Genomic DNA, 16,589 nt, shown 5'->3' with positions numbered 1-16,589 from the left:
AGCTAAGACGGTCGGTCGTGCCAAACCTCAACAACACCCTTCAACAAGGGAGGTCTGACAAGGTTACATTCTGTTTAAACTCTTCCTCAATGCTCGCTAAACTGCTTCAACAATGTCGCTTTGATGACATGTCATGGCATCCTATACACTTTCAGGGATTTTGATCATTATGGCAACCCGTTTTTTTCTCTTTTTTTCAAGTACAACTCTGGTGTTGTGCGTATCTACATCTTTTCAAGAGAGTAGATCAACATAGTATGATTACGTGCATGTTTTTGCTATCAATTTATTCTATGGGCGCGCGCGGCTGGTGCGAGGGGATCTCTTTCTAGCTGTAGCTGTAGCTGTAGCTGTAGCTGTGGTTGTGGTTGTTGTTGTTGTTGCAGAACAACCAAATTTGATTACGTGGGGCGAAGAGAGATCTTTGCAGACAATCTATGATCTCCACGATCCCCGAATGGATTGTCCAAGTGGTGCTCAGACTATCAATAGCAGTGGTACTACCTTCCCTACTTTTCACCTTGACCCTCGTGTTGGTCAACAAATTTGTGATTGAAAAATATCAATTCATTGACAAAACACCAATTTTCAAGCACCACCGTTACCATCACCAGCACCACCACCACCAGGAGCTGTGACATTTGCGCGCATCCGCGGGGACAAGAGGAGAGCGAGAAAAGGAAAAGATCTGGTTCTTTGAGTTTGATAAATATTTTTACTTTTTTTCATGAGCGTTGATGGTCAAGATGCTCCTACCCAGGTCTTTTTCCCGAGGGACTTGAAGAAATACTTGAAAGAGCAGGATGTGTACTTGATTGGATATGAGCTCTCCAACGTTTTCATTGCATTTGATTGCATCCGCCAGAAAGAGACAGTCTCGAGTCTTCCAAGCGACGAGTTCCCAGGACTAAAAATCTTTGCAACCATCAATGGCCTGAAGTTGCCCCAAGAATCTCTAAACTTTCGATGCAGTTTGAACCGCCACCCAGAGATTACCGAGTGCAACAAAAACGTGGTGCTAATATATTTCGATCCGCCAAATTCTACAAATCTAGAGTATTTCTCAATAGAGCCCATTTTGCTTCAATCTGTTGGTGAACTGGACAACCAAGTCAACAACTATAACGGCAACTTGGATCAAAAATTGAAATTCTATGAACCTTTCCGCCATGTTAACCCCGAGCAAATGTTTATCTCGGACCAGATTGTTCTCGAAAAGATTAATCAAATATATAGGACCCGGATCCAGTTCAAAAACTTGGCTCCTTCCTTATGGCTCGTCCTGTTGAAGAAATACATCAAGGTCTTGCTCAAACTTTCCGTGATTCCTGCTATTCAAATGTTTCAAAAAGTAATGATTTTTTTAATCGACATGATCAACTTCAAAATTCACGGACTATCATTAGTGAAATTGTCAAAAGTGTTTCGCCTGTGGGACTTGCGGCTCAAGCAATTAAACTACTTCCCCATCCAGTTTCTATGCTACTACGACAAAAGCATCTTGTACGAAAAGAACAATTCACTTGTTGTTGGCGATCTTAAGCTACCGGTTTCCAACGCTCATCTCAACATCAACAATTCCAACTATATCAACCTATACAATTCAATCTGGCTCATCTCGAATGACATACTATTAGGGATTGCTGTTCATTCCTTCATTGTTACCCACCAGTCAACCATTTTCCATTTCATTGACGAGACACTCTTGAAAAGATACTTGTATCTGGATATGGTGTCATTGATCAATTGGGTGTCAACAAAACACCCTGCAGGTTTCAAGTTGAACTCCGACTTGGGCACTTTTCTTGGAGGGTTGTATGCTTGGACAATGCATTTTTGGATTCTTCGCGTTGATAGTATGAGGTTGATTGTCAATCGAGATTTGCTACTAACCATCTTGAAAGTCCTATGCTACGGTGGAGGATGCTCTTTCTTGTTGAGTTTTCTACTCGATGCAATCAATTTGCTCACGTTCCACATTTATGGCTGCTATTATTGCGCCGCTAAGCTCTACAACCGGCAAAAACAGATTATCAAGTCCTTGTTCCAGCTTCTTCGAGGCAAAAAATACAATGTCCTAAGGCAGAGAATCGATAATTTGAACAACTACAAAGGGGTGGACCACAAAGACGCGGCTGTTAATGGATCTGGGTTCGAGATTGATCAGTTCCTAGTGGGGACCTTGCTATTTATGATCTTGACCTTTCTCCTCCCGACAGTGTTTGCATTTTACCTTATGTTTTCAACGATACACATTTTCACGCTCATGGTGCACAATTTGTTGGAAAATCTCCAGATTTTCTTAAACTTTACACCCTTGTTTGTCTGCTTGTTGAAATTGAAGAATTCCCGAAGGCTACAAGGTGGTATTACTTTTAAGTTTTTACGATACACCAAGATGGGAGTGACTGAAATTGCCATGAGCAACAAGTCATTAACCTATGGTGAGATCTTTGTCAACTTTGTCAAGCTATTCCGGGAAGCTAAAACGTTTAGACACTCCATCATCCGGAATCTCTTTGTTGGAGATATCATCTTTATCAAGTATGATGACCATTTGAAGTTTCTCTACTTGATGTTGCCTGAAGAGCATAGTGAAACGATCAACATTTGGAAGTACTTGCAGTAGCGCTTATAGATTTAGAGATAGAGAAATGACGACCATTTTTTTTCATTTTCATTTTCATTTTCTTTTGTCAATCAGCTGAGACTCCATGGAAGGAATAGCGAATATGTATACAACCATAGAGAGAGACGATCTTAACCATACTTGTGTTGCTCAACTCTTTCTGCCATGGTTGGATGTCAAAATTTATGAGCTTAACATGACATTTGGGATCTCGCGATTGACCAACTCGCTCACTCACTCACGTGCAAATGCCTCAAATTAGGGTTTTCGAAACAATTGTATGCTACCAAGTTGTTCATTATAGTAACAGTTTTTTTTTTTTTTTGGCTCCGCGCTGGACGCCGCGCGCTCTGTCGCCTGGTGTAGGACGAGGAGCTCTCGCCAAACCAGGCTCTTCGCGCCCTCTACGTCGAACCTCTCGCGCAAGAGCTCAATCCTATTTCAATTTTTCGCCTTATTCCCTCCTTCCCCTTCTCTCCCCTTGCGAAAAAAACTCTACCCAGCCATACACAGTCAGACACTCACTCACGCAGCAAAAAAATCAATTTTTCAAATTTTTTCAAAACTCAAAGATAGAACGAAAATCTTCCTTGATATATCCAACACTATATACACCAGTCATATATAAGCCAAGATGTCATTACCAGCTTCATTTGACTTAACTCCAGAGGATGCTAAATTGTTGTTAGCTGCCAACGTTCATTTGGGATCAAAGAATGTTCAAGTATGTTTTTCGACAACAGTTCATACAAGAGAATGTGGATCGAGGCAGATATCTTGAGAATGGGAGAGAGAGAGAAGAGAGGAAAGGATATGGAATGACCGTACTGGGATTACTACGAAGGACTGCTTTTTTGGACGTTTGTTTTATTTGTGAAACGGCTAGGTTTGAATGATCAAGTTTTTCGTTAGTTTGGGCAGGGTGCTCCACCTCAATGGAGGGGCTAAAGTTGAAAAAAACAAGTATAGGATTGGCACCATTTTTTTCAAGACTAGCCTGGCCTCGCATTGCCTGCCCCCTTCCTCATCCTCCCCTCCACGGTTTCAAGATTGCCAAAAGATCTGTCCAAAATTTGAATCTATGAATACTAACAGTTTCCATTTTTTTTTCTTTTAGGTCCACAACAAACCATACGTTTACAAAACCAGACCAGATGGTGTCAACATTGTCAACATTGGCAAGACTTGGGAAAAGATTGTCTTGGCTGCCAGAATCATTGCTGCCATTCCAAACCCATCAGACGTTGCCGTGTGTTCTTCAAGAACTTTTGGTCAAAGAGCTGTTTTGAAGTTTGCTGCCCACACTGGTGCTACCGCCATTGCTGGTAGATTCACTCCAGGTAACTTTACCAATTACATCACACGTTCATTCAAAGAACCAAGATTGGTTATTGTTACAGACCCAAGAACCGACGCTCAAGCCATCAAGGAGTCGTCCTACGTCAACATTCCAGTTATCGCTTTAACCGACATGGACTCCCCATCTGAATACGTTGATGTTGCTATTCCATGTAACAACAAAGGTAAACACTCGATTGGTTTAGTTTGGTGGTTGTTGGCTAGAGAAGTTCTCAGATTGAGAGGTATCATTGCTGACAGAACCACCGAATGGTCCGTTATGCCAGATTTATACTTTTACAGAGACCCAGAAGAAATTGAGCAAAACGCTACTGAGGAAAACAAGGGTGAAGAAGTTGAAGAGACTCAAGCTACTGAAGCCGAGACTGAATGGACCGGTGAGACTGAAGAAGTTGACTGGGCTGAATCCGGTGCTACCCCAGCTGCTGAAGATGCTGCTGCTTCTAACTGGTAAGTCATTCATCCAGTTAGGAACACAGATATCTGGGTGAGACGCGATTGAAACAAGAAGAAATGAGAACTTAATTCATAAAAAAAAACGTTACCAAGTATAAAAATGAAAAAAAAAATTTGAATCTTTAATTTTTTTTTTTGCATATACTCTGGTGACAAACGTATATATAAAGATTGTATTTATACGTAAAGGGGGTACAGTGTATTTTACAAATAGTTTTAACTACGATTTTAGATTGTATTTTTCGTTTTCTGAAGTTAGAGCGTGTTGAGACAGCTACAATTCGTTTGGCCGTTTGTTTTGTAGAGCACTGGCCAGAGCAGCAGCTGGGGGTTACGTCACATCACATCGAAAAATGAGTTTTTTTTTTTTTTCGTCTAACGATTTTTTCAACCTCTTCTTCTTCTTCTTTCTTCTCCAATTTGATTACCACGAATCGAGGCCGACATAAATGGATGATGAGTTCCCCGATCTCTTTATTTTCTTTCTGAGATCACCCACAACCTGTTCTAGGTTCCCACCCCAAGATTCATCTTCCCATGTCGGTCCTTTCCAGATCAACCAAAGAACCCAGTTAATATCGTACATTTCTAACTTGCAATGAGATCTTGTACTTCATGCACTGGTGACATTTGAAAGGGAAAGCGAAAGAGAAAGAAGAAAAAAATGGCATAATGTATCGAATCAGTTCAGAGATCAAAACTCTCAACGGTTTGGTGAATGTGTATCTATATATGTATTTACCTCTCGCGGGAGTGCCTGGATGCTGATACCTGTGTGGAGATGAAATACTCTGGATGGCTCCATTTTCTGGTGTCTCTTTCATCGGTTCTCTTTTTATCCAACCTAACCCTCTGTACTGGTTCAACGACGAGCTGATTATGTTCCTCGCAGTTATGGGTTTAGATGGATATCTCTCGAGAAAGTGCTAATGGAGGGCCATCGCGCGGAACACTAGAATTCGGCCACTGACAATCTCTCTCACTAGCACACGCGCGCACGCGCCCGAGGAATTTTTTTTTTGGCGGGCTTCTCTTGCCGAGACCTCGCGAAGAGAATTCCACTGCGTGATATACTTCGTTGGAAACGCACACACTATGAATCTTCCCCTCTTTACTCGCATTTGGTTGTATCTAGTTGTATCTAGTTGTATTTGCTCGCCGGCAGTTGGCACGAAGGACACAATTGTACCCGCATGTTCCAGCTTCCGGCAGCCAGCTGCTTGCTATAGAAGCGCCTATGACCTTGCTGAAAATGGGTGTCGTCCCCAGGCCGCCTTATTGTTCGCTGAGAGGAATTTTATCCCAATTGGTTAACTGTAAACAAAAGACTACAACCAAAAGAGAGAGGCTTGTTCTCAGTTCACGAGTCGCAAGTCACGGCTCGAGAATTCTCAACGGGCAACATAGAAACACAGTCTGAGTAAAAATTAAACCGAACCAACTCTCAGGACATATAGCGCAGTACGCCGAGCAGTTAATATTTGAGTTTTGGAAACGACACTCTCCAAGAACCAACTCAAAAAACAAGGTTGAAACTTTGACATCTGACAACTTGACACACTGCCCATTAACGTTTTGAAAGCACCACTCCATAACTTCGTTTAAGCTTTCGCACGGCCACATCGTTTCACATCTGCTGGTGCCTGATCACACAGCATTGCTTTCCACCATCACCCCCCGCCAGCGCAATCGTGATAATATTTTTAAAACACTTGTGTTTCCATTGCTTAGAGCGCCTCGTTTGCTCCAACATTCAGTCCAATCGCTACTTTTTTTCTTCCTTGCTTTCCCCACTCATACAAAATAAATATGAAATTTGGTCAAAAGATTCAAGAGTTTATCTATTTGCTAAGTACCGATGACAAGTACTCCGAATATGACTCAAGAAAGTCGTTCAATAGAGTCAACAAGCCAGATTCGCAGACTTTGCTCGGCGTCTACGCCAGTGATAACAGCTCGAGCGTGGAACTAGACTCGCGCAGAAACAAGGAGAGCAGCAGTGAAGCTGGAATCCACGAAATGAAACTTGCTTGGAGACACATCAAGCACTGGTTGCACAAATACGCGCCCGATATCAACAGCTCGTTACTGAGCAAATGCACTTCCAACGACTTGGTGGATTTTCAAAAAGATCTCAATATCAAGCTCCCCAAGTGCGTTTTGGAGTTTTTCAAAATCACCGATGGACAACTGAATTTCGGAAATAGCCTAAACATGGACACCACGGGTTTGATCTTTGGCTTGAAGTTGATGTCGCTTGATGAGATTATGATCCAAACTGAAAACTGGCGGAAAGTCTCCGATTTCGTAAATAGCGAGTTGCGTCATCTGAAATACGAAGCGAACGAAATGACAAAGTTGCCCATTCTGCATGCCAACAGCAGCCAATACAAGAAAAAAATTGGACTTGGCCTCGGTGCCAATGTCAATGCCAGTGTCAATGCCAATTCCAATGTCAATGGCAACCACAGTGACGTCTCGTCGGTTCGGTCATCTTTTGACTTGGGTGGTGGAGATTCAACCTCGAGAAAGACCTCGGTTTCATCGCACGATTCAACAGCACAGGGCAACAGATTGAAGCGTCGGCAGAAGATGCCTGCTCAACGAACAATCCCACCGGGGACTATACATGAAACATTTGCCCATCCAATGTGGATCCCCATTGTGACTGATGAGGTGGGCAACTATATCGGGATAGACTTGTGTCCCGCTTCAAAGGGTGTACTAGGCCAAGTCATATTATTTGGACGAGACTTTGATTTCAAATTCCAAGTAGCTGATACGTGGGGTGATTTCTTGCTTCTTTTCGCAAACGATTTGGAAACCGGCAACTGGAGCATCAAACTGCAGCAGAAGAACAACTACGGGGACTTGTTTGTTGGCAACGAGGGCGACTTGGTGTTTGTCGATAAAGAATCGGGGTTGGAAATACCTTACATGGAAATGTTAAAGAGAAGAGCAGTCAAGAAATGGATGACGAGTTTAGAGAAAAATGAGGACTCCGACTTGGTCAATGGAGAATTGTTGAATGAGTTGAAGGAAAATGAAATATCGATCCTTCTGCTACTGAATAAGCAGTGGCAGTCGGTTGACACTTTCATCAACAAGAACTTGGACCTCATTGATAATGTCAAGACGCTGGAGCGGGTCGAGGCCCAGTTATCGACGGATTTAGTGCTACTGCCACCGTCGGTAAAGACTGGGATGAAGCCAGGGCTGAAGGTAGTGACGAGCGGAGGCAAATCTTGTGCAAAGAGCCCGTTGTCACAAGAGGTTACCGTGGAAGATGAGCTGATGGACAATTGAGACGATAACGACCAATACTTTTTTCATAGAGCTGGATGATATTTTGTTTTTAATTTTTTTTTTATGGGAATAGAAGACTGTATAATTTATGTTGTTTGCTTTTTATGTTTACCAAATTATCCGCTGGATCGTGTTGGGCTCACTCAGCCACGTGAATGTGTAATTGAAAAACACAAGACTCGTTAGCAGATTGATGAGCATCAACCAGGCAAATTCACCAACGTGGGCGTACTTGTACCTCGGACCCACGTTTAGTCTGAAAATAATCAACGGAATAATGTAGTACCGGGGCTCAAACAACGGCGACGGCACAATAGTCAATACCACGGCAACTAAAAAGGCCATGATTGTGATGGGGGACAAGCTCTTTGCATTCAGTAGCGAGGAAACGATGCTATAACTTGCAAAATGATACATGGGAGTAGCCACGAATGGACTGTATTTGGGGCTGAGCAATCTCCTGTAAATGTAGAAGGTATAGTGTCGATTATCAGCAAGCAAGAATGGGTGAACAATTGTAAAATTTCGAATAATGTAATATATGCCCCAAAAGCTCATCGCATTGAACGCCAAATTGACACCATAGTTGCCAGTTAAAAACCGAGCATAATTCGTCAATGTCCGTTTATGAAGTAGCACCGGCCACGTGAAGAAGCAAATAAAAGTGAAGCAGTAAAAAACTTGAACCAAGTGTAATTGCACTTGATGGTTCTTCTTGTCGCCCAACGTGATGCCTCCATTGTACTTGACAAAAGCAGCGAAAATTGCAAAATTGGCTACATATCCAAGTAGACGAGCCCAATTTTGAATCAGCGTGATTGTAAACTTGTAAATGCGATCCAACAGCAGCAGCAGCGCATCGCTTCGCGGTGTCTTTCGATCAATGTACACGGCAGCGATAAAAGCCAACCAGATGATATTCGTCTGGCGCAACCATAAACTCAAGAATCCAAAAATGGCACTCATACATGGCCGTTGCGCTGGTCTCGAATTGACCAAGGCAAGTGCCGCGGTCACGAGTATAGTTGACCAGACATCAGTGTAAAACAAGAAATAATAAGTGAACAACAACGGCTGGGCTACGATATTTATCGTCCAGAATTCACCGGGTCTCCTGGATTTGAAAATTGTGCCGAGAACAAATGGGAAAACCACCAACCCCGCAAAAAGATTCAAAGATCTCAACACGGTATACTTTTGACACAATTGTGCCACCCCCGTCGCAAGTTCAATCGTTTTGGAGTATAGGAATCCCAAAATGTACAAGCCTGGCGGGGTGGTGATCTTGTGGTCCCAGTGTTTGAAGTTGTAGGAGCAGTATGCCTGACATTGTCGAAGATGGAAAATCTCGTCTATAAACGGATACTGCACGTGTTTTGCGGTGTAGTTGAAGATGAATCCAGCAAACGCGTATAGCAGTATCGTGCATGCAGCTTTCAAGATTGTCGGAAGATACGCTCGACGATTAGCCACTACCAAAGGCATGGTGTTCAGATTCGATATCTTTGGTGGAAAGGGATCTTTCACCAGAGATGGATAATACTCGAGGCTGTTGCTGTTGCTTTTTTCTGACACATGTCGCACGGTTCATTTTTTGCGCTGGGGGCTGCGCTTTTGATATGCACAATTCTCCCTCCAAGGTTTTGGTTGCAAAAAGACCCACCACCTTTGAACCATGAAGCATGAGGCACAGAGGCAGATCTAAGCTAGATCCTATCGTTGGCAAAAGTTCCTCAATAAATGCGGTTCAAGAAATGATAGTGGCGGTTACTTGGGTTCAATGTTTGCTATAGATTGAAAAGTTTTATTACTGTTTTCATCGAGTCCATAATTTGTTGGTTGTCAAAAAAGAAAAATCATCCCAATGTCATCGTCTCCAAGGAAGAGTGTCATAGGCGACAGGTTTATTCCAAGTTCATCTTCGCTACTGGCATATAAAGTGTCAAATTCAACCATACCAAATTTCTCAACTTTTTCAAGCAGTGGTGGCGGTGGAGCTGGTGGCGGCGGCGGTGATATTAGCTCAATCGATTTATCTTCAAGAGACGACTCATTCTATGCGAGGACATTTCCAGCACAAGAGCCAAACGGCTCCTTCACGTCGCAGGAATCATCCAGGTCCTGCATTAGTCGTTCGCTCCCGCGCTGTCTCAGTCCTCTTGACTTGCACCATGATGTTGTCGCTGAAGCGTTGGAGTTTGACCAAAATTCCAAAGTGTTCAGATTCAACTATACATACCAGGCACCCCCACCCGGCCGGCCCGTTGAGCATCGGCTGAGAGACCGCATCTCTGAGAAAATCAAAAAGGGCTCCAGCAAGAAAAGCGAGCCTCCGGTTCAGTCTATCTTGGCAAATGACATTTTGCAAGCACCAGGCTTGCGCAATGACTACTATTCCAATTTGGTTAGCTGGTCGAGCAGGACCAACAGGGTCATAGTTGGCTTGAGCTCCAAGATATACATATGGGGCGGTGACGATTACGTCAACTTGGTCAATTGCGATAACGAAGAGTTGGTAACGGCCATAAGCTGCTGTCCCATGGGATACCTAGTCCTTGTGGCCACGGCAAATGGCAGCATTATAATCATCGACCAAAAAGACGACAGAAACGAAGTTGTCTGCGAATTCCAGCTAAATCACGGACGGTGTATTTTTTGCTTTGCCTGGTTCGATAGTGAAGACTACTTCTTGGCTGGCGACGATAGCGGAGAAGTGTACATCTTTGAAAAGATTATAGCCAATTTCAACTGCGTCAAGATTCAAATCGTCAACAGCTTCAAATGCCACCAGCAGCAAATATGTGGACTTGCGCTAAATATGAAAAACGACGAAGTTGCCGTGGGTGCAAACGACAATTGTTGCACAATATGGAATTTGCAAGACTTTCGAGCTCCGCTCTTGAAGTTTGTCTTGCCTCATAACGCGGCGATCAAGGCTCTCGCGTACTGCCCCTGGACCACATCGCTTTTAGCCACGGGTGGAGGCAGCAAAGACCGCAAGATCAGGTTCTGGCACACAGCCAGCGGCACCCTTTTAAAAGAGTTTTACACTGATGGCCAAATCACCTCGATAATCTGGTCACGATACAAGAAGGAAATCGTGGCGACTTTCGGCTTTGGCGGGTCAACCAAGTCTAATCTCATGCGGGTTTACTCGTACCCTCAAATGATCCCCATTTTGGAAGTCAATGCATCTCAAAGTTTGCGGATCTTGAGTGCTGCCACGAGTCCTGATTTCTGTTCCATTTGCGTGGCTACCAACGATCTGACGATTAGAATTTATGACCTATGGCACATTTCATCTGAAATTGCATCGAACCCCAGTTGCAGAGTCTCGGGGGCCTATGGCAGTGAAATCATTGAATTGGCTGAAGGTATCCACAAATCGCTCTCGGTGATAAGGTGATCTAACCTGGCACAAGGACAAGGGGATTCTATTAATACCGGAGGATTTAAATTCTTTTCTTTTTTATATACCGACGGTTCGGTTAACGTCGTTGAAATTACCGAAGATTTGATTTTCCGAATTTATCAAAAACACCCCCGCCCCTGACACTAAACACACACACTACCCCTTCCTCTTCCCCTTCACATTTGCCCTCCCCTCCCACTTCTTCCAATATTTTGAAACGACAAGGGACAACCAATGGCGAGATTGACCTGAATCTCCAAGCTTACGACCACTTGTCCTTTCACCCTCCTCAACATCTAGAGTATCTTTTCACCCTCTATCTCTCTTCTTGTTCTCCTACTTTTCGTGGCTATGCATCCTCCGTTTTCTGTCTCAAGACTCGGTTATGTCACAAAATTAGCAGAATTTTGTTCGTATCTAAAAGAGATCACCTTGCCAGTTCTTTCCACTCCTCTGACCCCCCCTCTGGCTCTCTTTTCTCCCAAGTAAAAGATCAATTTACACCACTCCCTTTAGACAAACACACATACACACCCTAGCTGGATCACATCATGTCGGCAGCATTAGTGAATAGATCCCTAACCACCGTCAGGACGGAGTTGGAGTTTTTGAAAGACTCGGACGTTATAACAGAGGCTTTATACGACAAGTTGGTGCTGGCCCTTCCTCAAAAATACAAGAAGGATGAAAAGCCATGGGATGTTGATGTGTTGGGAACTTCAGCTCCAAGCGTGGCACCCACCAAGGTGACCAACAGCCGCCAGAACTCTAACAAGATTCCAAGTTTTAATATCCCCGACGAGCCTGCTCCATCCTATACTGTACAAGCTAACGAATTATCAAACCCCTTATCTGCCATGAAGATCGGTCCACCGGCACAGCCTCCACAGAAGGAAAAGATGGAAACGCCGGCACCACCACCGCCAGTGGGATACTGCGAAGCTTTGTACGATTACACTGCACAGGAAGCCGACGACTTGAACCTCAAAAAGGGAGACAAGATCGCCGTTGTCGAGCATCTATCACAAGATTGGTGGAAAGGTTACCATAGGGACGCCGGTGCTGCGAAGGCAGGGGTTTTCCCTTCAAACTACGTCAAGGTGATCTCGGTGCAAGAGTTTGATTTCGCCAAGAAGGATTCGCCATCGGCACCATCACCTGCTCATTCTAATTCGTATGGACCACCTGCACAATTCGGAGCACCACAACCACAATTGCAACAGCAGCCTTCGTATGGAGGTGGCTATGCTCAGTTTCCGCCTCCAAATTCAGGGTACTTGCCTCCTGCTCAACCCTATCAACCTCAGTACCAAGTTGCGCCACAGCAGCTAGCTCCAGTAGAACAGCAGCAGCAGCAACAACACTCTTCGGGCGGCAATGCGGCTTTGAAGAAATATGGTGGTAGATTTGGTGAGGCTGCCTTGTTTGGTGCTGGTGCTTCTGTTGGTGCAAACATTGTCAACTCCATATTCTAGCTTTATGTTCATGAACATACCCCTGTCTGTTGTAAGGTTTGATTTTTTTTTGCAGTGCATTGGTTTTTTCTTTGAATCAGAAGTATGGTTTCACTATAAATCGTTTTTTTTTTTTTATTTTTTGGATTCAGTTGGTTTTACTATTTACTCTTTTTACTTTTTATTACGGCTATCTACAACGGTGTTCAACAACAAGGTGTCGTTATCCAAAAGGATTCTATTTGGCGACGAGGACAAAATGTTTGCAATTTCTCTCGCAGTGTCCAATCTCTTCAACTCCACGTAATCTTTTGACTTTTTGATAGCTTCACCAATCAACTCGGCAGATTTAGCCTCACCTTGAGCCTTGACCACCAACTGCTGCTTCTCCTGGATGGCCTTGTCCACGATAAATGCGGCTCTTTGCGCATCTTGTTGAGCAATCTGTTTAGCTTCAACAGCAGCACTGAATTCAGGCGAGAAAGTCATATATGTCAAGGAAACGTCATCCAAGGCAATGTCAAACTTGGCAGCACGGCGCACCAAGTTTTCACGCACTAATCTAGAGACTTTTTCTCTTTGAGTAATCAACTGGGCTGCGTTGAACTGCGCAACAACCGACTTTAACACTTCGTTGACGATGGAAGGCAACACTTTTTCTTCATAGTTTAATCCCAACGAAGTGAAAATCGTGGGTAATTTGAAAATATCGGGCTTGTACAAGACTCGACACGTGATATTGACCATCTGCAAGTCCTTTGTACCTGTCAAAGAAGCAATTTCTTTCGGTTTGGCACGCACGTCGAAAATTATCGGTCTTTGCAACCAGGGAATGACAAAATGGGTACCTTCAGGGTAAATCTTTTGTTGAACACCGCCAATTCTCGAATACAATATGCCTCGTTGACCACCTTCGACGTTGAACAAGGCATTCTGAGCAAATAAAACCACACCTCCAAGGACTAACGCGCCTCCGATTCCACCAAAGAGTGCAAACGGGCTTCTTGGGTTTTTGCCACTTCCGGATGAGCCAGCCTGTTGAGCCCTGCGTCTCAATTCATTCGACAAGCTTTTCCAATTTGGATTATTCATTTGATGCTGGAGGATGGATGATAAGGCTGGAGGGGTTATGGTCTGGTGCGGTGAAATGTGATAGGTGAGGTTGTCGCTGGTACTTCAGGAGCTGGAGACTTGAGGATAGCGGAAAGAAAAAACCTACAGTGGTTAGAGCTCCGCTTTTTTTTTTCCTGGTTGGTGTCAAGGTTGCTGAAAAAGAGACAAAAAAAAGGTCAGATCTTGCGACATTCACAATCCACACGTTTTGCAGCCATAGAGATGCCAACATCCTACAAGCTCGCTTTTTGTTGTTTTTTAAAGATAAATGCAATTAAGTCTGGTCTGTATCGTTTTTATTATCAAATAATAAACGTCCATGCGTGTTTTTTTTTTTAAGATGGCACCCCTTCGTATTCATGTTTCAGGTAGTGTTCTGAAATCTTCTTTTTCCAGTACTTTTTCCTATTCGCCTGCAAATGGTCCTTGCGGAGTGTTTTCTCCAAGAAAATCAAGATTAAAATAACAAGAGCCACAATCGAGCTCGGCGCAATCATTTTTACAAATTTAGTCGTGGTCACCGTCCGTTGATAGGGACATTCCGCGTAGGGTCCGCCAGAAACAAAACACGTCTCCACTGTGATGTCGTTCAAATCAATCCATACTGGGAATGTGGCTCCTTGTTGTTGAATGGCATTGTGAAGCGCAAGCATCTCGATGCTCAGTCGGGGCAAACTGAAATTGAAACCGGGCGGGCAATCGTTTCTGTCGACATCGAAATATGTTCTTCGTTCGTGGATCGGAATATACCAATCATTGGGCGCGGTCAAGTTTTTGCAAGCGATTTGGTGTTCCGTGTAGCAGTTGCCGATTTCCCACCCATCTGGAGTCATATAAACGCATTTATAAGCCACGTTCCCGCTTGACAGTCTATTCGCAGTGCTGTTTTCCGCAACCAACGGCTGACCTGGAGCCCACGACCAGAATAGCTGTGGAATGTAGTCCTTGACGATTTCCTTGTTTTGCGAAATGCTTTGGTTTGTTGCTGGTACTTGATAAGACGTGGAGTTGAAAATCGGAGACAACCCGCACCTAACGTATCGCCGTAGAGATTGCGTGGTGAAGGGTTCGTTATCATTGTCTATTGCGTACCGGAAATGGGTTGATAAGGTCTGATTGTCGAAATCTTCAACCGTGTTTCTGTACAGAAAAACCTGGTTGCAATAATTGTCAGCTGTAGTAGTGTTCATGGCATCTATGGGAAGCGTGTCCTCAAAAAATAAAATTCGCCGATCTTGGTCGCTGATTTCGTAACTCCTGCGCGACTGCACAGTGTCATCAGACACTATGTTCACTAGTAGCCGTTTATATTCCAGGAGTAAGATTGTTTCTAGCGAGGGCATTGTAAAATTTGATCGACTGTAAAAATTTTGGTAGGAAGAGTAATTCGCCAGTCCGCGAGCTCGAAACGAGTTGAGCACATCCGGGGTGAAAAGGTATGATGATATGGGAGCAACGGTGTCGATTAGCGACGAATTGCCAACGACAACAGTTTTGGATCTCGGTAGATAGATGTTTTCGAGCTCCGTTGTCCTGTTGGATTTCTCATAGTGGATCGATTTCAAATTGTACAAAAGATGCATAAAGTTGGCTTGAAAGTCCGTGTTTGTAGATTGGATATAGCTCGCAAGAGCATCCATGACATTGTCCGTCGTGAATCCATATTCGCAGGAATACGTGCGGTTCTCCCAGGTCACATTGACATTGCTGTTCATGTTGTAAGTCATATTCTGCGGAAAGGGAGCCGGGCATAGCTGCCACACCGAAGTAAATTCGTTCCAGTATAGATCCACCATGATAGCCTGGGTCCCGTTATAAAGTAGGCTGGACAAGTTTCCAAGCGACTCCTGGGTATATCCTCCAACCTCAAATAGTGAGTTCAACGAAAGTCCAGCAACCGTTAGTTGGTCAATCGGTATCGGTCGTGAAACATCGCGCTGTGTACGTATGGCCACATCTAGTATTTGTGGATTTGTGGACAGGTTTGTCGACAGGTTACTAGACAGGCTTGCTGACAAGAATGTTGACAGGTTTGTAGGCTGGTCACATTGCGACAACTTCAAAAGTAGACATAGACTGCATAGCACTTGCCACACTCGAAGCATCCTTGCAGAAGCCAGCGGGAATTAGGACGGTGCAGGGGTATTGGGGGGGAGAGCCCTGGCTGGGGTGACACCAAGCCGATTTCGAATCCGGTTGATGTTGTGCACAAATATTTATTTTGTTGATGTGTATATGCGGCTACCATGTGTGGATGTTCTCTTACCCCTACCCTTCCCCCCGAGGCATCAATCTTTGAGTGTTTAGCTCTCCGAGAAGGTAAGAATTTATGGAAAGTGGTGGTCATTGTAAATGGATGCTTGTGTGGATAGTTGCCCGTTTTGGTGTCACAGCTTTTGACGTTCGAATATGATCTTGACCAAAGTTGTTCCAAGTGGTCTTCTTTTGTTTGATTTTGGAACCAAAAAAAAAAAAAAATTCAATCAGCTCTAGTCTGAAGGTACACCAAATAAATTACTTCTAAAGTCCAACGAAGAGAGGAAAACTTTGCTTCTCGACGTTTCTGATGGGAACTGCCAACTTTAGTTGACCATTTTCACCACCAGATATTGGCGTTGGTATTCAATTCTGCAACACATAGTAAGCCAGATTTTGAAACCCGTTTGGAACACAAAATCAAAAGACTGCGAAGTTGCACATCCTTCATTTTATTTTTAGTGAGAGTTCACAGGTCACGTGAGCGATGGAAGCCTGTCAGATTTGTCAAGGACAGTGTGTCGTGAACCACCATCGGCCCCATCAAGCAACTCCTGTGGGTTGCGATTGTCAGATGCTGTGTTTGATGGCCACTCTGAGCCAA

At 43.9% G+C, this 16,589-nt stretch overlaps 8 protein-coding genes across 8 annotated transcripts; 5 read left to right on the top strand and 3 right to left on the bottom strand. All coding sequences in view use genetic code 12, as the record gives it.

Moving 5' to 3' along the window:
- Nucleotides 1-727: 727 nt before the first annotated feature.
- LODBEIA_P33490 (uncharacterized protein) lies at nt 728-2,629 on the top strand (the record flags this gene model as incomplete). Its single annotated transcript, XM_066973449.1, has 1 exon — nt 728-2,629. The coding sequence occupies one exon, from the start codon at nt 728-730 to the stop codon at nt 2,627-2,629; it is 1,902 nt and encodes a 633-aa protein (XP_066830287.1).
- Nucleotides 2,630-3,263: 634 nt separating this feature from the next.
- LODBEIA_P33480 (40S ribosomal protein uS2) lies at nt 3,264-4,442 on the top strand (the record flags this gene model as incomplete). Its single annotated transcript, XM_066973448.1, has 2 exons — nt 3,264-3,353; nt 3,747-4,442. 2 exons carry the CDS (start codon nt 3,264-3,266, stop codon nt 4,440-4,442), a joined length of 786 nt encoding a protein of 261 aa, XP_066830286.1.
- A 1,811-nt stretch (nt 4,443-6,253) lies between these two features.
- On the top strand, nt 6,254-7,750 carry LODBEIA_P33470 (uncharacterized protein; the record flags this gene model as incomplete). Its single annotated transcript, XM_066973447.1, has 1 exon — nt 6,254-7,750. One exon carries the CDS (start codon nt 6,254-6,256, stop codon nt 7,748-7,750), a length of 1,497 nt encoding a protein of 498 aa, XP_066830285.1.
- A 108-nt stretch (nt 7,751-7,858) lies between these two features.
- On the bottom strand, nt 7,859-9,235 carry LODBEIA_P33460 (uncharacterized protein; the record flags this gene model as incomplete). The annotated part of the gene is made up of 1 exon (XM_066973446.1): nt 7,859-9,235. One exon carries the CDS (start codon nt 9,233-9,235, stop codon nt 7,859-7,861), a length of 1,377 nt encoding a protein of 458 aa, XP_066830284.1.
- A 379-nt stretch (nt 9,236-9,614) lies between these two features.
- Nucleotides 9,615-11,156, top strand: LODBEIA_P33450 (uncharacterized protein; the record flags this gene model as incomplete). Its single annotated transcript, XM_066973445.1, has 1 exon — nt 9,615-11,156. One exon carries the CDS (start codon nt 9,615-9,617, stop codon nt 11,154-11,156), a length of 1,542 nt encoding a protein of 513 aa, XP_066830283.1.
- A 557-nt stretch (nt 11,157-11,713) lies between these two features.
- On the top strand, nt 11,714-12,637 carry LODBEIA_P33440 (uncharacterized protein; the record flags this gene model as incomplete). The annotated part of the gene is made up of 1 exon (XM_066973444.1): nt 11,714-12,637. One exon carries the CDS (start codon nt 11,714-11,716, stop codon nt 12,635-12,637), a length of 924 nt encoding a protein of 307 aa, XP_066830282.1.
- Nucleotides 12,638-12,790: 153 nt separating this feature from the next.
- Nucleotides 12,791-13,708, bottom strand: LODBEIA_P33430 (uncharacterized protein; the record flags this gene model as incomplete). The annotated part of the gene is made up of 1 exon (XM_066973443.1): nt 12,791-13,708. The coding sequence occupies one exon, from the start codon at nt 13,706-13,708 to the stop codon at nt 12,791-12,793; it is 918 nt and encodes a 305-aa protein (XP_066830281.1).
- A 356-nt stretch (nt 13,709-14,064) lies between these two features.
- On the bottom strand, nt 14,065-15,834 carry LODBEIA_P33420 (uncharacterized protein; the record flags this gene model as incomplete). Its single annotated transcript, XM_066973442.1, has 1 exon — nt 14,065-15,834. One exon carries the CDS (start codon nt 15,832-15,834, stop codon nt 14,065-14,067), a length of 1,770 nt encoding a protein of 589 aa, XP_066830280.1.
- Nucleotides 15,835-16,589: the final 755 nt, after the last annotated feature.

Source organism: Lodderomyces beijingensis (assembly GCF_963989305.1).
Source record: "Lodderomyces beijingensis strain CBS 14171 genome assembly, chromosome: 4".
In the NCBI taxonomy this organism is placed as follows: Eukaryota; Fungi; Ascomycota; class Pichiomycetes; order Serinales; family Debaryomycetaceae; genus Lodderomyces; species Lodderomyces beijingensis.
The sequence above is the reverse complement of the archived record's forward strand: the minus strand, read 5'-3'. Positions and strand labels throughout refer to the sequence as shown.